Source organism: Pararge aegeria, chromosome 26 (genome assembly GCF_905163445.1).
Source record: "Pararge aegeria chromosome 26, ilParAegt1.1, whole genome shotgun sequence".
In the NCBI taxonomy this organism is placed as follows: Eukaryota; Metazoa; Arthropoda; class Insecta; order Lepidoptera; family Nymphalidae; genus Pararge; species Pararge aegeria.
This window is the reverse complement of record NC_053205.1, coordinates 7,723,013-7,743,010: the sequence shown is the minus strand read 5'-3', so window position 1 is coordinate 7,743,010 and position 19,998 is coordinate 7,723,013. Positions and strand designations below refer to the sequence as shown.

The window sequence follows — 19,998 nt, the reverse complement described above, 5'->3', positions numbered from 1 at the left end:
CGGAGTGTTAAGTGCGGTTTCTTTGCGGTGGGACAGCACGAAAACAAAACCTTTCATCCGGTCTTTTACCTAACTTGTTCGGATATTGTCTGTGGTTGGTGGCCAACGTTGAAATTGCAAGTTAAATGAAGGAATCTGCTAAAAGCAACTTTATCAGTATTGTACGACTTTGTGTAATTGTAGGGAAATCCCGCGCAAATAGAGAATGCAAATTAGTAATATTATAAATGCGAAAGTATTTTGTCATTCCTTCACGCCCTAATTAGGCAACCAATCCACTTGATTTTTGGCGTAGAGTTAGCTGTAGTACGAGTAACAGACTACTTTAGGTCCAGGAAAAACGAATCGAATTTCTAAAGGTGTTTCAGAGGAACATTAGTATTTTTACATCAAACATCTTTCCTTCACGTCTTGACAAAGCAACCGAACGATAATTAACATTATTAGGTACGCGTCGCGTAGCGTAGGTACAATGCACGTGTCGGTCTTTTATCTTCAATAGAATTGTCATAAGTAAACAATTATAATGTTTTGGATTCGTTTGTATGGAAAAATAAATATGTTTCTTTCGATTTAATATTGTTACAGGGTGACTCCTTATGAAATATACTTATGCACCCTTCAATATTATTTCGTAATACTGTTACACGTTGTATATATGTACGGGCATCGTACGGAAACGTCTTTGTCGGCTCCAGACGATTTAACTTTCTTTTTTTTTTTACTTGCAATTTCAACGTTATAGTGTGTTCGAGTGAAACCTGAAAGTGTACATAGGTATATTCTGTTCCCATCACCAATTTAGTATTGAAGCCCATACCAACATGCATACCATACCATGCCTTCGTATCGTATAATATTTACATACGAGCGTTCCATGCAAATATCGAATTTTTAAAGAATGGAAAACAGTAAAACCCTATTAGCCGGAACTTCGCAGAGAAGCATGCCAGAATAGCTAATGTGCATGCCATATCTGCATTATGGCCTTTATAAATAAATAAATAAATATACTACGACAATACACACATCGCCATCTAGTCCCAAAGTAAGCGTAGCTTGTGTTATGGGTACTAAGATAACTGATGAATATTTTTTATGAATAGTAGGGTGGCGCAAAAAAAAACGACAGTTCAGTTAAAAATTTTAATTTTGAAAGGTCGCTCATAATTTTTTTAATTTTTCAGAAACTTATTTTTTTTTGGTCTATAAAATTATACCGTAACGAGAAAAAAAATTAAAAAAAAAAAAAAAATCGATTTTCGACGTTTTTCGAAATTTAAAAAAATTTGGAGTGACCTCTTAAAAATTTTTTTTTTGAGCTGTCCTTTGGAGAGTGCTCTTAAAACATCAAAAACTAACATTTTTTCATCCGAGACTCAAAAAAAAAAAATAGTCGTTTTTTTTGCGCCACCCTAATGAATAGTATACATAAATACTTATAATATACATATAAACACCCAGACAGCAGTAACTGCAGGTATGCAGGATTCCTCACGATGTTTTCCTTCACCGTAGCAGCATTAAGTGATATTTAATTACTTAAAACGCATGTAACTTAGAAAAGTTAGAGGTGCGTGCTGGGATTCGAACTCGGCACCCAGGTTGGTTTGTATTATAATAATTATAACAGAATTTAGAAAAAAAAAGGGCATCAAAACATGGATAACATGACGGCATATGTGAGCATCACGCCGCACGCCATACGAGTTTAACTACCGAGTCGGGCTACTGATTGATTAACGTGAAAAAAAAACATGTTCTTCACCCGACACTCGCGCTCCCAGCTAGGCTATATCTGGCATGCTTTTATAATGTAATATTATGAACTTAAAAATATTTTTTTTTTACTCCGCAAAAAGTACGGGAATCTGTATGGTGTAATTTATAATTTTTTCAATCTTTATACTCCACACCAAACAGATCTTCGACAATGGGTACATTGTACTTCGAAACCAGAGCATCTTCACAATGAATAATTGTTTACAATTGTAAAGTCAACATCTCCTGAATGCTCCGGTTTCGGAGCGAAACGTGCGTAGAGGGCATATTGCCGAAGATCTGTTTGGTGTGGAGTATAAAGATTGAAGAAATTATAAATTACACCATACAGATTCTCGTACTTTTCGCAGAGTATAATATATCATGGAATTCCGCGAATGAAAACTTCGTTTGGACTTTAATGGCATGCCACGTACTAGGGATGTTTCAATAAACATGCCAGTAGTTCAACTAGGCGATATCTGGCATGCTGTTGTGCGATACAGACACGTATACACGGGTTACGTTCCGGCTAATAGGTTTCCCAAACTGGTATTAATAAAACTGCACACAACAACTGTACATACGGAAGAAAAACATTCATGAGATTTCATTCGTAAGATCTTAAGGTGGAAACATTTATATGGATACAAAGATATACAGATTCATATAAAAAAGAATTGCAATTTTTTTTGTTTCGCTTCCCGTTAGCTATTGTTAATTATGTCCTCGGGCCAAAGGTAAGTAATATTTTTTTCTTACTTGTCTTTATATAATGTAAACGATTATTTAATTAAATATATATATATATATATATATATACTACGACATTACACACATCGCCATCTAGCCCCAAAGTAAGCGTAGTTTGTGTTATGGGTACTGAGTTGACAGATGAATATTTTTATGAATAATACACATAAATACTTAGAATATACATATAAACACTGAAAAACATTCATGCTCATCGCACAAACATTTTCCAGTAGTGGGAATCGAACCAACGGCCTTGGACTCAGAAAGCAAATAAATACTGTCCGTCCGTCTGTCCGTCAGTCACCAGGCTGTAGCTCATATACCCCGAGAGATAGACAGATGAAATTTTTACAGATGATATATTTCTGTTGCGGCTATATAAAGGAATACTAAAGTCAACATTTAACGGGGCTCAGATGCAAAAGAAATGGTTTTTGGTCTTTGATTATTGCCGTTTTCATACATAACGGTACGGAACACTTCGTGCGCGAGCCCGACTCACTCCTGCCAGCTTTTTAAACGAACTGTGTAAAATCAAGATAGTTTACATAACAAGTATTTATATTATAAAAAAAAAAAAAAAAAAAAAAAAAAAAAAAAGAGTATGAATAGATGTATTATAAGGAAGAACTTTGTTGTTAAATTCGACACGAAACTGTATATCTTTGTACTGTTTTGCGGACGCTTGCGAAGGCGCCGGTGACCACTCACCGCCTTCCTGTCGGCGAGCGTTGCGCGCCACTCCTTTAGCTCGTGCGCGTACCGCTCCTCAATGGACTTCATTTTGCCGCTCTCGTGGTTCATGAGCGCCTTGCGCTTCTCGTTCTGGTACTGCTCCAGTTCACGCAGCAACGCCTGAGAAAACGATAAACTATGTATATAAAAATGTTATGTCGGTTTGTGTACGCTTCATGAACTCAAAAAGTTCCGCACCGATCGAGCTGAAATTTTAGCATGATATATACGTATATACGCATCAAGGATTGTTTTTATCTATTTTTTGTTAATCAGTCACATATCCGCGACCGCGAAACTAGTTTTTTTTTTAACGATCGATGCACCAGTGACCGCGTCATCTGCCGAAAGCGAGGAAAACACTCGCTGACATATCATGTAATGTATTCTTTGTTTTGTTTCTCATTTCTCAATCATTCCATAAAAATGTGCCACAGCGAAGCGTGGCAGGGTACGACTAGTCTATATATATAAGAGAAAGTGTGTGGGTATGCTCCGTATAGGCTCCGAAACGGCTGGACCGATTTCAATGAAACTTTCAAGGAATCTCCGGATTGACCTGGCGAGTAATCCTGTAAAGTTTGGTGACGATCGGAGCACTCCTATTTTTGAACTGTCAAACTGTCAAATACAGCTTTTATTTACTATGATGATATTCTTTTGTTGGGTGTACATGGGTGTAGATAATGATCTTCACCCGCACGAAAGGAGAATAGAAGAGAATGAATACGGAGAGAAATGAATGATTTAATATATTATGAGACTTCAATTCAAAATTTAATGATGTAAGTTTATTGTTTAAATATAATAAAGCAAAATCTAGCCCGGCGAAGCGGGCTGGGTACGCTTTTTATATATACAATTACAGTGTCATGATGTTTGTCCGTTCTCAAGGGCGTGTGGATTCTACCATACCACACTGGGCCAGCATGGTGGACTACGGCCTTAACCCTTCTCATTCTGAGTGGAGAATGCCCGTAGTGGGCTGGTACCGGGTTGATTATAAAATAAATATACGCTTACTTTGGGGCTAGATGGCGATGTGTGTATTGTCGTAGTATATTAGTATTAAATATACTACGTAATTTTTTTTTTTTTTTGAAATTTTCCATTCGTCAAAGATGGATATGACTGAAAAAACTTACTTCTCCGGCCGCCTTGAGTTCTTCCCTGGCTTTGGCGTGCTTGGTGGCCAACCTCTGCTGTTCTGCTCTGTAGCGACGTTTCTCGTTCTCCTGGAACTGGATACAAGAGTTTTTTTTTAATTTAATTTAATTTTGATATTAAAAGCGGGCAAACGAGCAAGGTACTGCGAGCAAATACTGGATAAGGATTTAATTAAAACAGCATTTATAAAGACATAGTTTTAAAAAAATCAAATTTGCATGCCAATCGGTGGCGATTGTAGCACTGTTGTCTATTATATTATTGTAACCACCAACTATGTAACTCAATCTGCAAATAAAGAAACTGAAATTGAAATTGGTGAACGGTAATATTGGATAGAATCAGGCGTTACTTTTCGCAAATCCATGATATATTATGAAAATTAAGCTTAATTTGCTATACTCCGCGAAAAGCAGGAGAATCGTTATGGTGTAATTTATAATTTCTTCAATCCTTATACTCCACACCAAACAGATCTACGGCAATGTACCCTCTACGCACGTTTCGCTCCGAAACCGGAGCATCCTCAGGAGATGTTGACTTTACAATGAATTATTGTTAAGTCAACAATTTATAAATTACACCATACAGATGCACCTGCTTTTCGCGGACTATAGCAAATTTAGCTTAATTTTCATAATACGAACGGTGATAGCCCAGTATGTAGGACTTCGACTTCAAGGCACATAAATTTTAAAATAAATTAAACGGCGTTTTAAAATATCGCTTGCGGTGAAGGAAAAACATCATGAGGAAACCTGTATACCTAAGAGTTCACAATATGCCATATTGTACACAAAGGTTTGTGAAGTCCACCAATCCGCACTGGGCCAGCGTGGTGGACCGTGCCCGGTAGTGGGCCGGTCATTGGTAATAATGATGATGATAATATTATCTAACGAGTTCCGAACGAAAGTGGAGCCAGTCACTAAAATGCCAAAACTAAACGGCCGATTGCTTTACGAATTAGTAACGTTATTTTCTGGTGAGGGCGGCAAAATGCTCACACCACGCTAGTTCCCATGCCGTTGATGCAGCAAGCCTCACGAACAATGATTCAGTGAGGAATGCCAGCTTGCAGATTGAACCGCGCAGGGAACAATGGAAAAGAACGACAGTCCGATGTCACCTGCATCCGCGTTAACTAACTATTAATTGTTATATTTTCATTTATTTAAATAATTTCTGTAATATTCAATAATTTTTTTGAATTAAATTAATAATTTTTAATAAGGTCGTTTATTCACCGCGACATACTCGCTCAATATTCACTTATACCATCTTGGGGCACTCGCAGTCGCACTCCGCGCAACAAGTAACGGATTTTCTGGAACGCGACAAAATGCACACATCTAGGGTTAATATGCATTCACTCATACCTTCTTGAGGCATTCGCAGTCGCCATACACGCAACAAGTAACGGTTTTCCTGGTGAACGCGGCAAAATGCTCACATCTAGGGTTAACATTCATTCACTCATACCTTCTTGAGGCACTCACAGTCGTCATCCGCGCAACAAGTAACGGTTTTCCTGGTGAACGCGGCAAAATGCTCACATCTATGGTTAATACTCATTCGCTCATACCTTCTTGAGGCGCTCGCGGTCGTCCTCCGCGGAGGTGGGCGCGGCGCCGATGCGCAGCGACTCACGGAACATCATCTCCCGCGCCTTCTGCTCCGCGCGGATGCGCTTCGGTAGCGAGCGCTTCTCGAGCGCCTGGCACTTTGCCAACTCCTCCTCTTTGCGACTGTTCTTTCTGTGCACAAAGGTTATATTTTAAACAAGCACGTAAGCGCCGACGCACGGACGCACGCACGCAAGCACGCACACACGCACAGAGACACCGCAAACTTATAACACCGCGTCCTTTTTGCTTCGGGGGTCAAAAACATCAATTTGGCATTTTTCTGATAAGATTTATTTACTGATAGACATACAACTTACTTATAGACAATTTAACCCGTCTCATTATGCGAGAAGACCCCTTCAGTGGGTCGGTAACGGGTTAATAATTGTGTGTTGATTTTAAGGATTCGTCAAGTTAAGACATTTCAAAAATGTTTTATTCATGTAGACCTTATCACAGTCACTTATGAAGCGTTCATACATTTAACATGTTACAATAATGTTAGTGATGTTGATGATGATAACTGCATTTTTATAAATTTAAAATGCATACAAATATTTTCGGAACCGACAGGATTTGAACCTGCGACTCTCGGGCAATCGCGGCCTGAGCGCTTTCACCAATTAAGCTACGGCTCTCCTACCGTCGATGCCGAAATTAGTATATGCCTTTCACATCAGTTTTATAGCGACTGTAGCGTCATCTAGTAGGAAACGTTGCAGTTTCGATCTACTTTTTCAAAGGTCCATACTACAATGAGACACGTTTGAAACAAGAGATGACACATTGCGAAAGGCATATACTACGCCCATATACATACTACATAACATACTACATAACGCGCCCTGGTCTAAAAAGAGACCACAACAATCTGAGCCAGGTTAAAACACGAGAGAGACACTTTCCTTACATGACAGAGAAAAAGTATAGAAGGAGAACACAGCGGGGTGAGAAGTTCTACACGCCCAATAGAAACAATAAAAGAGTATATAAGGTCGCCATGTTGTCACTCACCGCTTAATCTGCTCGAGCTCCTTGTCGTGGCGGACCAGCATCTGGTGCCGCCGCAGCAGGAACTCGTCCTTGAGTTGCCGCTTCGCGAGCTGGTGCCGCTCGTGGATCTGCTTCTCTTCCAGCTCCCACAGTGCCGCTTCTCTGGTGCGCATGATCTGGTGGAGAAATCGTGTATATTACTTCACTGTAAGTGCAGCGAGATGTTTATTTATTTATATATTACACGTTTTTAAATGGAGCACATACACAAAAACATGGGACTTATGATATGCGCGTCACGCCTCGTGAGATTGATTGTAGTTCAGCTCGACCCCTCTTCTCCACGTCAAGATAAGGTGATATTTTGTATTTGCATTTTTTTTTGTTGTGTACAATAAAAGTATATTAATTAATTCATTCATTTTGCTCGACCCATCCTACCCACGTAATATTAAGCGCGATTCAGCTCACCCCCCTCTCAACTACACTAAGGTGATATTTTAAAGGAACTGTACCCTTTTCCTTTTGTATTTGCATTCTTTTTGTTTTCTGCTGTGTTATGTCCAATAAAAGTATATTCCTTCATTCATTTTAATCGACCTATCCTACACACGTAATAATAAGTGACGTTCTGATCACCGCACTACTCTCCCACGTAAGAGCGAGGTTCTGCTCGCCCCCTCTCTAAACCCCTCTAAAAATTATTAGATGCCCACTCATAACTCACCTTAACACCAAAACAAGGTTCCACCTTAACACACGAAAGTACTAAAACTAAGTCGGAACAAACTAAGGACGGTAGTAAGCACGATAACAGGGCATTGCCAACTAAACCAACACCTTTTCATTTTAGGTACAACCGACAGTCCTCTGTGCAGGGCATGCATGGATGTTGAGGAGTAGCAGAGCAACGCGCACCATAACTTGGCACCCCAGCATCACTCCCTGAAGCACTTGGCGACCTGGGCGGCCTGCTAAGCTTCTGGGAGCCGTACCAGTGGCACTACGTACAACCGACCGGGTACGGAGACAAGCCCAGGGTGTGAAGAAGAAGGGTTCCGCCCCGTGCCGGTACGCACCTGGTGCCGCTGCTGTAGGTACTGGCGGTCGGCGAGCGCCTGCCGCTCGCGGTGCTTGTCGTGCACGCGGCGCAAGATGGCGTCGCCCGCGTCCGCCAGCGACGCGACGAAGGCGCGCTCGCGGCTCGCGTGCTCGGCGTCGAGGCGCGCGCGTCTTTGCCGGTACGCCTCTTTGCGCCGCTCCTTTGCAACCAGCTCCACTTCCTGCAACGCGCGAACGTCACGTCATGAGTATGATTCCCTCATCGGTAATATATTACAAAAAGCTTAGCGCATTTGCATAATACAAGGGCGTGCTAATATAGGAAAATTCAAAATATTCAAATAAATTCAAAATTATAATAAATAAATAAATAAATAAATATACTACGACAATACATACACCGCCATCTAGCCCCAAAGTAAGCGTAGCTTGTGTTATGGGTACTAGGATGACTTATGAATATTTTTATGAATAATATACATAAATACTTAGAACATACATATAAACACCCAGACACTGAAAAACATTCATGCTCATCACACAAACATTTTCCAGTTGTGGGAATCGAACCTACGGACTTGGGCTCAGAAAGCAGGGTTGCTGCAAACTGCCGTCAATCGGCCGTCAAACGGCTTTTGAAACGTCAAGTCTGTCTGTGTGTAGTGACTCTACCACCGGTTCGGAAGCAGATTCTACCGAGAAGAAGCAGAAGAAACTCAGCAGTTGCTCTTTTCCAATATCAACAATTTACATTTTACAATTTAACATTCATTTTTCTGTCTTGTGAGAGATGAAAGCGGAGCCGGATGCTTCCAAGCAACCTTGTCGTCTTTAAAGGTCCAATACAAAGCGAGGTCTCTTCTCACAGTGAGAAAGGGTTAAGGCCGTAGTCCACGACCATTCTTTATTGGCGCGGCTTGTTAGTGACCAAAACTCGCCTGTTTCAGCAACCGCAACTCCTGTTTGAGCGTGTCGCGAAAGTGCCGTAGGTCACGCTCGTGCTCTGTGCGCAGGCGCTTGGCGTGTTGCCGTAATTCCGTCTCTAGCTGCTGTTCGGCTCGCTCGGCGGCCGCTCGCTGAGCGCGCGCAAGCGTGTCAAGGTCGGCCTCGTGCGCCCGCGACAGCGACGCCAGCTCGGCCTCGGACCTGGAAGTATTACAATAATAATAAATAAATTAATACATTTTTTTTTTATAAATTTTTAGTAGTTTTTTTTAGGAGACATTGTTATTAGAATTAAAAAATATATGAAAATCAATAAATGATTTTTTTTTTATATTTTTTTTTTTTTTAATAGCTCTTAACAGAAAAGTTACGAGTTGCGTGCTGGGATGCGAACTCGGCGCCCCGAAAGCGAAGTTGACGTCCTACCCACTGGGCCGTCAGCGCTTCCACGTGGCGTAACTCAAAATATGACCCTGACCTCTTGTCCTGCTGATCCCGTAGCTGGTGCTCCTTCGCGTTGAGGTCCTGGAACTGTTTCTGCTCCTGCTTTTGCAACATCTTGATCTCGCGCAGCTCTTGCTTGCGGAGCGCGTGGTCGTCCCACGTGCGGCCGCTCTCCTCGTCGCCCCAGATCACCTGCAAACGCACCACACAGTCATGAACATATATATATATATATGGCGATTTGGTGCAGACGAAGTTGCACGGGTCAGCTAGTATATATTTGCGGTTTAAGGAATTTATTGTTTTCATAAGAACAGTATTCACTTACATGAAAACTTAAGCTATTACATTATAAGGTTTGCTGAGATTGTAAGTTAGAGCGTGCTACACAAAAAATAGACTTAATTCAACATGCCAAAAACAATTAATTCACACGCAGCTATCCGTTAAAACTTTTAACTTAAAAGTATACAAAAATATGAGGGTAGTACATTACCATTGTAACAAAATAGCACTAACGCTAGGCATATCTACGTCATGAAGTGGATATTACATAGACGTAGAGTGACAAGATGTGCCTCAGTTTGTAGAAAGGAGAAATAGTTATTATTTTTCATTTAGTAGGTGGGCCTTTAATAGTTTTTTGAAATTGTAGAAACTTTTACTTTCTTTTATACTCTTAGGGAGTTTATTGTATAATTGGGCACTTTCAAATGTTATATTTTTTTTACCGTAGTTAGTTCTTGGTGGGCGTAGTATTACATTATTTGCACTTCTTAACTGTCTCAATTGCGGGAATTTATTTTTAATAGTAAAAGTTGTATTTGTGTGTATTTCTTTAGTTAACATTTTTCGAATTAAAATGCATGTGTAATATTTGTATGTACTTGAAATATTCATCAATTTTGTTTCTTGATATAGTTTTACTGGAACATCTTGTTTTTTTTTTATTTAAAGAAAGTATATTCCTCTAGAGTTTCAGCCGAGTAAAAACAGTAACAAACATGGACGTGCGTGACTTATAATAAAGTTCATAACGGAATGAATCAAAAACTATTTGTGAATTTACTTAAGAAATAAACTTTAATTGTTTGTTGTACAGGTAGGAGTGTTTTTATATATTTGTCTCAGAATCGAATTGAAGCGTAATGTAATAAAACTAACGAAATAAATCTTTGTTGTTACAGAGCAAACATAAGTTGAATCACACGAATTTAACTATAATATATACAACGTGTAAACAAATTACGAAATAATATTGAAGGATGCATTATTATTATCCATAAGGAATCACCCTGTAAAAGGAGGAGCATTTAATTTTCCACAAACGAATTAAAAATATTCCAAGTGTTTACTTATGACAACCCTATTTAAGATAAAGGACCGACACGCATAGTACCTACGCTACGCGACGCGTACCTTATAAAGTGACAGGAGTCACATTATTTTAATTTTGCATGTGAATTTAGAGCTGCTAAAAGCTATGGCAGTGGTTTACTCAAAAACTATTAGATTTACAGTTTCGCAGATAAGTCTCAGAGGCAGTATATAATGTACCTCTGAAGCCTGTGAAGTATTATTTCGGTTTTCATTTACAAGTTGTATATATATAGTGGTCCCTGGCGACTTCGGCAGCGTACATTAAAACTCCTGCTACATAACATACATTAAGCCCATGTGGAGCCGGGGCGGGTCGCTAGTATATTATAAAAAGTTACCTTCGATGTGGTGGTGGTGACCATGACTCCGTCGATCTCGAACTTTCTCGTTCGTTTTCTCGTCTTCTTCTTGAGGTTCGCCATGTGTATGTCTTCTTTGGACCTGAAATAATAAGTCGCATGAGAAACTTCTCGTAAGCATACTTTACCGGAGAACCAATCAACAAAGCAATCCATAATTTATCTTATAATAACAATAATAATATAATATAATATAATCTTTGAATATAACCATGAATAATGAAAAGTATATAATTATGCTTGCCTACATAATAGCAAACTATATGAAATAAATAAATATATTTATTGCAAAATACACGTCAATAAGGTTTTACTTATTAGGTAGATGTTACATTAATATTAGATAAAACAACAGTGTCTGTTTATTTAAACCGATGTGTGGCTCCGCTGATACGATCTTGAAACTTGTCAGAGATAGCTGGACATCCTTTGCCATCGACATAGGTTAGTTTTTCACAAACCATCCACACTCATAAACACTCACACACAAACCCACGCATACTTATTTTGTGAATTAAATAGATTGTAATTTTTGTATACAACTAAATTTCTGTATAACATTTTTTTATTTTTGCATATATCATTGTACATCTTGTTTTGTTTGTATACCTACCTTTTTTTTATTGTATTATTTTGTTAAGTTTATTTTAACTGTAATGGAAGTGTTCTGACAGGGGTGGTAATAGAACTCTTAAAAGAAGACTTCAGCGATATATTGATACCACTTTGTTTCTTAACGAAATAAACTTTTTTTTTTATACCGGCTTAGCTTCTAAACTGATCTTGAATAAATTCAGGACGTTTGGCTTAAGAAAAAAATCAGAAATTGGCCCTTACGGGTACCGAACCTGGGATCATCACTCATAAGACCACAGTGCTTATCACTACGCTCGGGGGAGATCGTCAATTTAATAACAAACCTTTGCATCCTGTTCGGCTGTCCGTCTTGAGGTTTCCGTCTTAGCACCACCTCTTCCGTGTCTAACACTTGGCTTTCGGAGTTCACTCTGAAACACAAAACATGTTGAATCAACGATCTCGGTTACATTTCCAAAATAATAGTACACACATTGCTCACACTCCATTATTTATATGAGTAATAAATAAAGGCAAATCCTAACTAAGAGTATAAATGCGTTTGTGTTACAAATAAATTATAAAGTGGGTAAATAATTAAACTTTTGATAACTATAAATTATATTTGCCAGATATTTATGTTCATGACATTGACTTGGTGGGTATTTTGATACATAAATACGACTGCATTATCGATGCAAAGATACCTCCCGGTGTCTTAGTCGTTTAACATTTGTTACTTTTTCCTTTATTTCACACTCACTAAGCTACCATACCTAACCTCACACCTTTAACTATTTTAAGTTATGTGCGTTTTAAACCACAAAAACTGTTTAAAAGTAGTTTTTTTAACAGTTTAATTTTGTGGTGATAAAGTAACCGTGTATAACAATTTTGGATAACATCAAATAAAAGTGTTGTTGATATACATAAACTCTTTTATTTGTTCCTGGCTATTAAGTTACACTTGCTTCGACGGTATAGGAAAACAGCGTGAGGAAACCTGCATGCCTGAGAGTTCTACATAATGTTCTCAAAGTTGTGTGGAAGTCCACCGATCCGCAATGGGCCAGCGTGGTGGACTACGGCCTTAACCCCTTCTCACTGTGGGAGGAGACCCGTGCCCTGTAGTGGGCCGGTATTGGGTTGATATGATGATGATGTATAACATTGTAGAAGAGTGAAGGTTTTACACTTCACACAGAAATATTTAAAAATTACACATAAGTTTTGTTTTTATGTACTTTTTTGGTGTGCAATAAAAGTATGTTCATTCATACATTCATAACTACTTTTTAAATAGCGTATAACATTATGAAAACACTTTGGAAAGTACTTTTAAACGCTTAATATTGTAAAATTTTACAAATCTCACATCCGCCATTCTTCTACGACATTGGTGGACTTCACACACCTTTGAGAACATTATGCAGAACTCTTAGGTATACAGGTTCCCTCAAGATGTTTTCCTTCACTGTTGAAGCAAATTAAAAAATATTTAAACGCACCTAACTTAGAGGTTCGTGCCGGGTTTCGAACTCGCTACTCCGGAAGTGAAGTCGAAGTCCTACCCACTGGGCTATCACCGCATCTGAATTTCTTCTGAATTTTATGAAGCAGAGTTATTATACATATAAAATTTAAAAAAAACTCTCACCTGGCGGCACCGTTGAGGAGATGGTGGGAGTCGTGCGAGGCACTGGTGGCGGTGGTGGCCAGGGAGTCGGCATCGCCGCGCCGCGACCTCTCCGACGCCACCGACCCGCTGTCAGACTGCGACCGACCACTGGAAATAGACATAACCGTTATTTCATCACCCACCTCTATTTACATAACTGCCTGTCCCCATACATATATTGCCTCCAGATTACTAAATGCAATACCATACCAAATAAGAATATGAATGAATGAACTCTCTCCCTTTTCAAATTAGGCGCGCGTAGTCACTACCGATTTTCAAGAGACTATTATGCCACCCTAATTTGTTTTTTTTTTTGAATGAAAATTAAGCTCAATTTGCTTTACCCCGCGAACAGCAGGAGAATCTGTATGGTGTTATTTATAATTTCTTCACCGAACAGATCCTCGGCAATGTACCCTCTACGCACGTTTCGCTCCGAAACCTTAGAGGGTACATTGCCGAGGATTCTTATGTGCCACCTATGAATATATATATAATATAGAGGGCCTACTTGAATAAAGATATTTTTGACTTTTGAAAATTTCAAGTTGGGCTGTCGCTGAGTTTCTTGCTCGATCTTCTTCAGTAGAGTATGCATTCTGGATTAGTTGTAGGACCACTATATATATAAGGACTTGACATTTCTAAGGTGCCCGTAGAGTAGGTCTACGATAAATAGACCTATATGATACCTATTGATTTAGACGTATCGAATAAAATTAAAGCTATGAGGTACCACATGCACGGTTAGCATGGGCAGGGGATCTATTTCTCCACACGGAAAAGACGAAATGTTCCTCCACAGTTCTAACCACTCCACAATAATCCTTATTTTTAAAGAAGTCAACAAGATACGTAAAATGAACTGTCTTTAAATAAATATAATAAATAAATATACACCATCGCCATCTAGCCCCAAAGTAAGCGTAGCTTGTGTAATGGGTACTGAGATGACTGATAAATATTTTTATGATGACATCTACATACAGATAAACAGCCAGACACTGATAAACATTTATGTTCAGCACACAAACATTTTCCAGTTGTGGGAATCGAACCCACGGCCATGAACTCGGAGAGCACGGTCGCTGCCCACTGCGCCAGTCGGCCGTCAATAAATGAATCTTTGTAGGAGAAGGCTTTCAATTTAACTACAACTTATGCAATGTCAGCGTACCTCTCGAAGCTGTCGGGACTCAGTCGCGACGGTCTCTGGTTGTGAGGAGTGTGCGGCGCGGGCGCGGACGAGTCCCGCACCCTGACCTCTTCGCCCACCGTTACCACGGACACGTGGGATGTATCCTGAAAAAAAAAAATTATGATATGTAACATCTACTGGCACGACTAAATTATTATTTTTGCAACTGAAAATCTATACATATGTCGCCGCGGAGGCTGAGCGACGTTTATTTGAACAACTTTATTTAGATCTAACCTAAATTTTATCATCATTTTATTAATGATTTTTAATGTAATTTAATTGCCAATAACTTACTTTTAATAAATAAGTAAGATATATAATTTTGGAAGAACTCGTAGCTTCGTTCCAATAGATGGCGGCACTAGTTGTGAAATGTTAATAACTCAAACTCAAACTTAAATTATATATAAAATAATATTAAAAATGTTGGGAATATATACGATAGAACAAAACTAGCTAAACTAACACAAAGAGCAAAGGAAAAGAAAAAAAAAATTCACCATCATAATATCATTCCACCATCCTCTGACTCTACAATGAATAATTGTGAATAGTTGTTAATGCGGTACGCATATTTTTAGATGAGATAAAACCACTGTACTCGCGACACCCATACAAGACGCAGGCAGGCTATTTGAATTTATGAATAGAGAATTTCTTTTAACTATGTCCAATCAAAGCATTATTAGTACAACAAGATATAATTTATTTATTATTTATTTATTTATTTGTATTCTTATTCTAACACTATCATTACAGAACACTTAAACCTAATGCGATAGTGTAGCTTTTTATGCAAAAAAAAATATCTTAACATAATAATATTCATAATTATCTCGTGAATACGTAATTTATTTTTTATTTATTTTATTTTATTTATTTATTTCCAACTTTTTTTATTATAATTGTATTTATATAGTCGACTATAGCTTCCGTGAATATATAAAGTTTGATTCGGACTGTAAGAAATTAAACATTCTCGAAATGACAACATTATTGCGCCAGTCCATAGAAAATTTCTCACTTACCAGATTGAGATGGTTGTGTTGACTGTCGTCGAAAACCCCAGAGTCGCCGGCGCCGTGGCTCAGTATTAAAACCTCACTACTGTCTAGCCTTCTGCCGCGGCCCTTTTCTAAAACAAAAAAAAAACTATTTCACTCTAGGGTATCAGATGAGAAGAGTTGAGGGATTCAAGAGGAAGGTTTATATGTAATATATCATCATCATCACCACTACAGAGCACGGGTCTCCTCCCACAATGAGAAGGGGTTAAGGCCGTAGTCCACCACGCTGGCACAGTGCGGATTGGTGGACTCCACACTCCTTTGAGAACATTATGTAGAACGCTCAGGCATGCAGGTTTCCTCACGATGTTTTCCTTCACCGTTGTATCAAGTGATATTTGAATTACTTAAAACGCACATAACTTAGAAAAGTTAGAGGTGCGTTCTGGGATTCGAGCTCGGCCCCCCGAAAGTCAAGCCGAGCTCATACCCACTGGGCCATCACCGCTTCATTAATACGGAATAAATAATTTCGAAGTCTAAACGGTTTATGAAATACCTGTGCATACCCAATTCTCCTTAGAAGATATGCAGTGGCGTGCATAGAGGGTATGCACAGGGTATGCAGATGATATAAAATAAAGAAAATTTCCAGTACGAATTTTAAAACCCCTATTGATGGGCATTTATAGAATTATTAAAAGAAAAAAAAAACTCGTACTAGACATTTTCCTCATTTTATATCATCTGCATACCCTCTATGTACGCCACTGCAGATATGTATATAAAGATGTTTAAATAAAATAAATAGACAATCATACCTGTGTAACAAGTGGTGCAGTCCAGCGAGTCCAGTGACGATGGCGCGAATGCGTCATCATCGGACGAGGAGCCGGCTCGTACGACCACCACTTCGTCCATGGGCGGAGTGGTGGATATCGTCACCGCGTTGTGCGGCAGCTGCGGAGGACAACAGATGCGTTACTAACAGTCGGATGTTTTTTATTTGATTGCTCAATAAGGATAAAAAAATAAATATATAAATAAATATACTACGACAATACACACATCGCCATCTAGCCCCAAAGTAAGCGTAGCTTGTGTTATGGGTACTAAGATAACTGATGAATAATATACATAAATACTTATAATACATAGATAAACACCCAGACACTGAAAAATTCATGTTCATGTTAAAAGGTTAGGTTTAAAGACATTTATTATTCCCATAAAAAGACCTGAGTCACTTACATAAGAAACTTAGCTTTCTATAATAAATTAATACACTTCGCCATTAGACTAAACTAAATTCAATTTTACTATTATCTACTCATTCAATGTATTCGTCTTTAAATTTATTGGTATTACTTAATATATAAGAAGCTAATTTAGTTTTGAATACATTGAATGAGTTTACATTTTTTATAAGTTTAGGTATTTTATTATAAAATTTGGCGCCCTCAAAGGTAAGGGATTTTTTACCATAATTTGTTCTTGTTCTAGGTAAGGTAAGGAAACTGGCTCGATGAGTTTTATTTTTCTTTTTTGTGAAAGTGATATTTGTGTGGATTGTTTTGTTTATTGATTTTCTAATAAAGATGCACGTGCTATATATATATAATTGATGAATGTTCATTATTTTAGTATCACTATAGATTTTTTTGGTGGAAGTTCGAAAAGGATATTGGAAAAGAGTTTTTAATATTTTATTTTGAAAAGGGCTTCACTTGTGTGCCCTTATAAGATTGATGTACCCTATCTTTGCACTGAAAGATCGAGTGCAAGTTAAATTACCATCAAATAACCATACATTATGTTGGTGCGTGGTTTTATTTTATTTTCCAATATGCGGATGACCTTGGTATGTGTGTACGTACCGGCGCCGCAGTTTTGAGCACGGGCGGGTGCGTGGTGGTGACAGTCACCAGGCCGACGGGTGCGGCGGCAAGCGAGTTGGGCTCCGCACTGACGGCCACCACCGTCACCGCCTGCTGGCCCACCAGGGACACTGCGCCGGGGCGAGGCTCCGGCGGCTGTGGAGTAATATACATATTATTTTTACTTGTGCGTCAGTGGTCTGAGAGTTGATATAGCTTTAAGAGAAGATTAATTTATATCCTTTCCCCGGGGATATAATTGTCTCCTGCCCATGCTAGCCGTGCTGTACGCCACGAGAGAGTTATGTCCATAAATCTATATATATAAAAGAAAAAGTGTGTGGGTATGTTCCGTATAGGCTCCGAAACGGCTGTACCGATTTTAATGAAACTTTCAGGGAATCTCCGGATTGACCTGGCGAGTAATCCTGTAAAGTTTGGTGACGATCGGAGCACTCCTATTTTTGAACTGTCAAACTGAAACAGAATGACAATCAAATTGAGGCAACGAAAATTGATTCAACGAATATCGGGTTCACACGGTTCAATTTAGTTAATATATTATTTAAATTAAAACATAAAAATTAAATATAATTTAATATGATATTTTTCTATTATTTAATTACAAGCGGTCGCTCGCGACTTTGTCCGCGTATAAGTCAGCCTTAAATGATATATAGCCTATTAGGCTTCCTCGATAAATGGGCTATCCAGCACTGAGAGAATTTTTCAAATCGCACCAGATCATCAAATCATCTTCTGCAATAATAAAGTAGTGGTTGAATTAAATTCCAAATTGTTTTTTATTGAACACATAATTATGGGGTATGTGTTCAATAAAAAACACAAAAGAAGGGTGAACAAGTACAAGTATGTCAGTTTAAGGTAAAATATAGTCTACAAACCGTGACTGATCGTATCTCCACCGCGCTCGGGGCTGTCTCCTTCTCAACCTCCTTCTCTTCTATTGAGCCGGATCTCGTGTAATCCTTACTCCGTCTCACTTCCACATTATATCTGTCCTTGTCATCCACTGAGCGAGAACGCGACTCTATCTTACTCACTTCCGCACTAACGCGCTTAGTATCTATCTCCGTTGAGCTAGATCTGGACCTCTCTTTCTTATCACCTTTGATTAGATCAGCAATCGCGCGCACTTCGGCCCTAACTTCACTAGATTTGTTAATTTCGACACTTGATCTACTGATTTCACCGAATTTACTAATATCAACACTACGCCTATTAATGTCCTTTCTGTTTTCAAGTCTGACGTCATCCGCGCTTTTTCTAACTTCAACTTTAGATTTGTTGGTATGTTGCTCAGGTGTTTCCGGTGCGTCTGTACTGATTTTGGCGTTCACATCAAGACTAGTTTTGTTAACATCTACATTTGACTTGTTCGCGTCCGGTTTTTTGATATCCGGACTTTGTTTGTTGACGTCAACGCTAATTTCATTTACGTCCATGCTTGAGGATTTGATTTCATCAACTTTTCTGACATCTGTGCTTATTTTGTCGACTTTGGGACTGACTTTGTCGACTTTGGGACTGACTTTGTCAACTTTAGGACTGATTTTGTCGATTTGCGGACTAATTCTGTCGACTTTTGGACTACTCTTTTCGACTGTCGGACTAATTTTGTCGACTTCAATTGGTTTGTGGTCCGCGAGGCCGTTGAGTCTTTCTTCAGCGGGCTCGGGTGTTACTTGTCTGTTATCTGGCTTTGGTTTCGCGTCTATATCGTTAAGTTCTGTTTTGTCTGTTGGTTTGTCTGATTTCTCTTCCACCGCCTTTTCTGCTTCCCGGCACACCTGAAAATCAATGGTTCAAGGTTCAAGAATGGAATCAAAGTGCGGATTATTTTCATCATCATAACATTAACCCATTACCAGCCCAATACAGAGCACGGGTCTCCTCCCACAATGAGAAGGGGTTAACGCCTCAGTCCACCACGCTGGCCCAGTGCGAACTGGTGGACTTCACACACGATCTCAACGATAAAATGCTTGGGTGTAAATTATTGCTCTAACCAGGTTGCTTCTTAAATAGTTTTCAAATGACAATGTGAGATGGTGATAACGAAAAAATAAATAACAACCGGCTAAGTTTGTTGTGGTCTTCTTCTTAGACCAGGGCGCGTTTGGAACCCTCGCAGCTTTAGTTTTAAGTTGACAAATTTATTTATCGCCATCAACTCACTCCTATGTCAAATTTTACATGTAATGTAAGCATCAAAAGTACCAACTATGTGCCTATTTGAATAAAGACATATTTGACTAAGAAGAAGCCCACAACAAACTTAGCCGGATGTTATTTTTTTTTTGTTATCACTACTATCCTTAATACTATAATAGGACTTTTCTATAAGCTTACGTTTAATACAAACTTTGAACTTTTTCAGAGACATCTCCTATATATCAACTGGT

The 19,998-nt window shown here is 38.8% G+C and overlaps 1 protein-coding gene across 1 annotated transcript in view; it reads right to left on the bottom strand.

The window, feature by feature from the left end:
- Positions 1–19,998, bottom strand: part of LOC120635167 (serine/threonine-protein kinase 10) — a 57,320-nt gene that overhangs the window by 1,074 nt on the left and 36,248 nt on the right. Inside the window, exons 12-26 of the mRNA XM_039906101.1 lie at positions 18,478–19,383; positions 17,573–17,728; positions 16,517–16,655; positions 15,717–15,823; positions 14,665–14,789; positions 13,464–13,592; positions 12,151–12,237; positions 11,210–11,312; positions 9,526–9,683; positions 9,041–9,248; positions 8,120–8,323; positions 7,062–7,216; positions 6,005–6,176; positions 4,398–4,493; positions 3,229–3,372 (exon numbers count right to left, since the gene is read on the bottom strand). Of these exons, the coding sequence (XP_039762035.1) occupies positions 3,229–3,372; positions 4,398–4,493; positions 6,005–6,176; positions 7,062–7,216; positions 8,120–8,323; positions 9,041–9,248; positions 9,526–9,683; positions 11,210–11,312; positions 12,151–12,237; positions 13,464–13,592; positions 14,665–14,789; positions 15,717–15,823; positions 16,517–16,655; positions 17,573–17,728; positions 18,478–19,383 (2,889 nt within the window). The remainder of the gene's footprint in view (positions 1–3,228; positions 3,373–4,397; positions 4,494–6,004; positions 6,177–7,061; positions 7,217–8,119; positions 8,324–9,040; positions 9,249–9,525; positions 9,684–11,209; positions 11,313–12,150; positions 12,238–13,463; positions 13,593–14,664; positions 14,790–15,716; positions 15,824–16,516; positions 16,656–17,572; positions 17,729–18,477; positions 19,384–19,998) is intronic.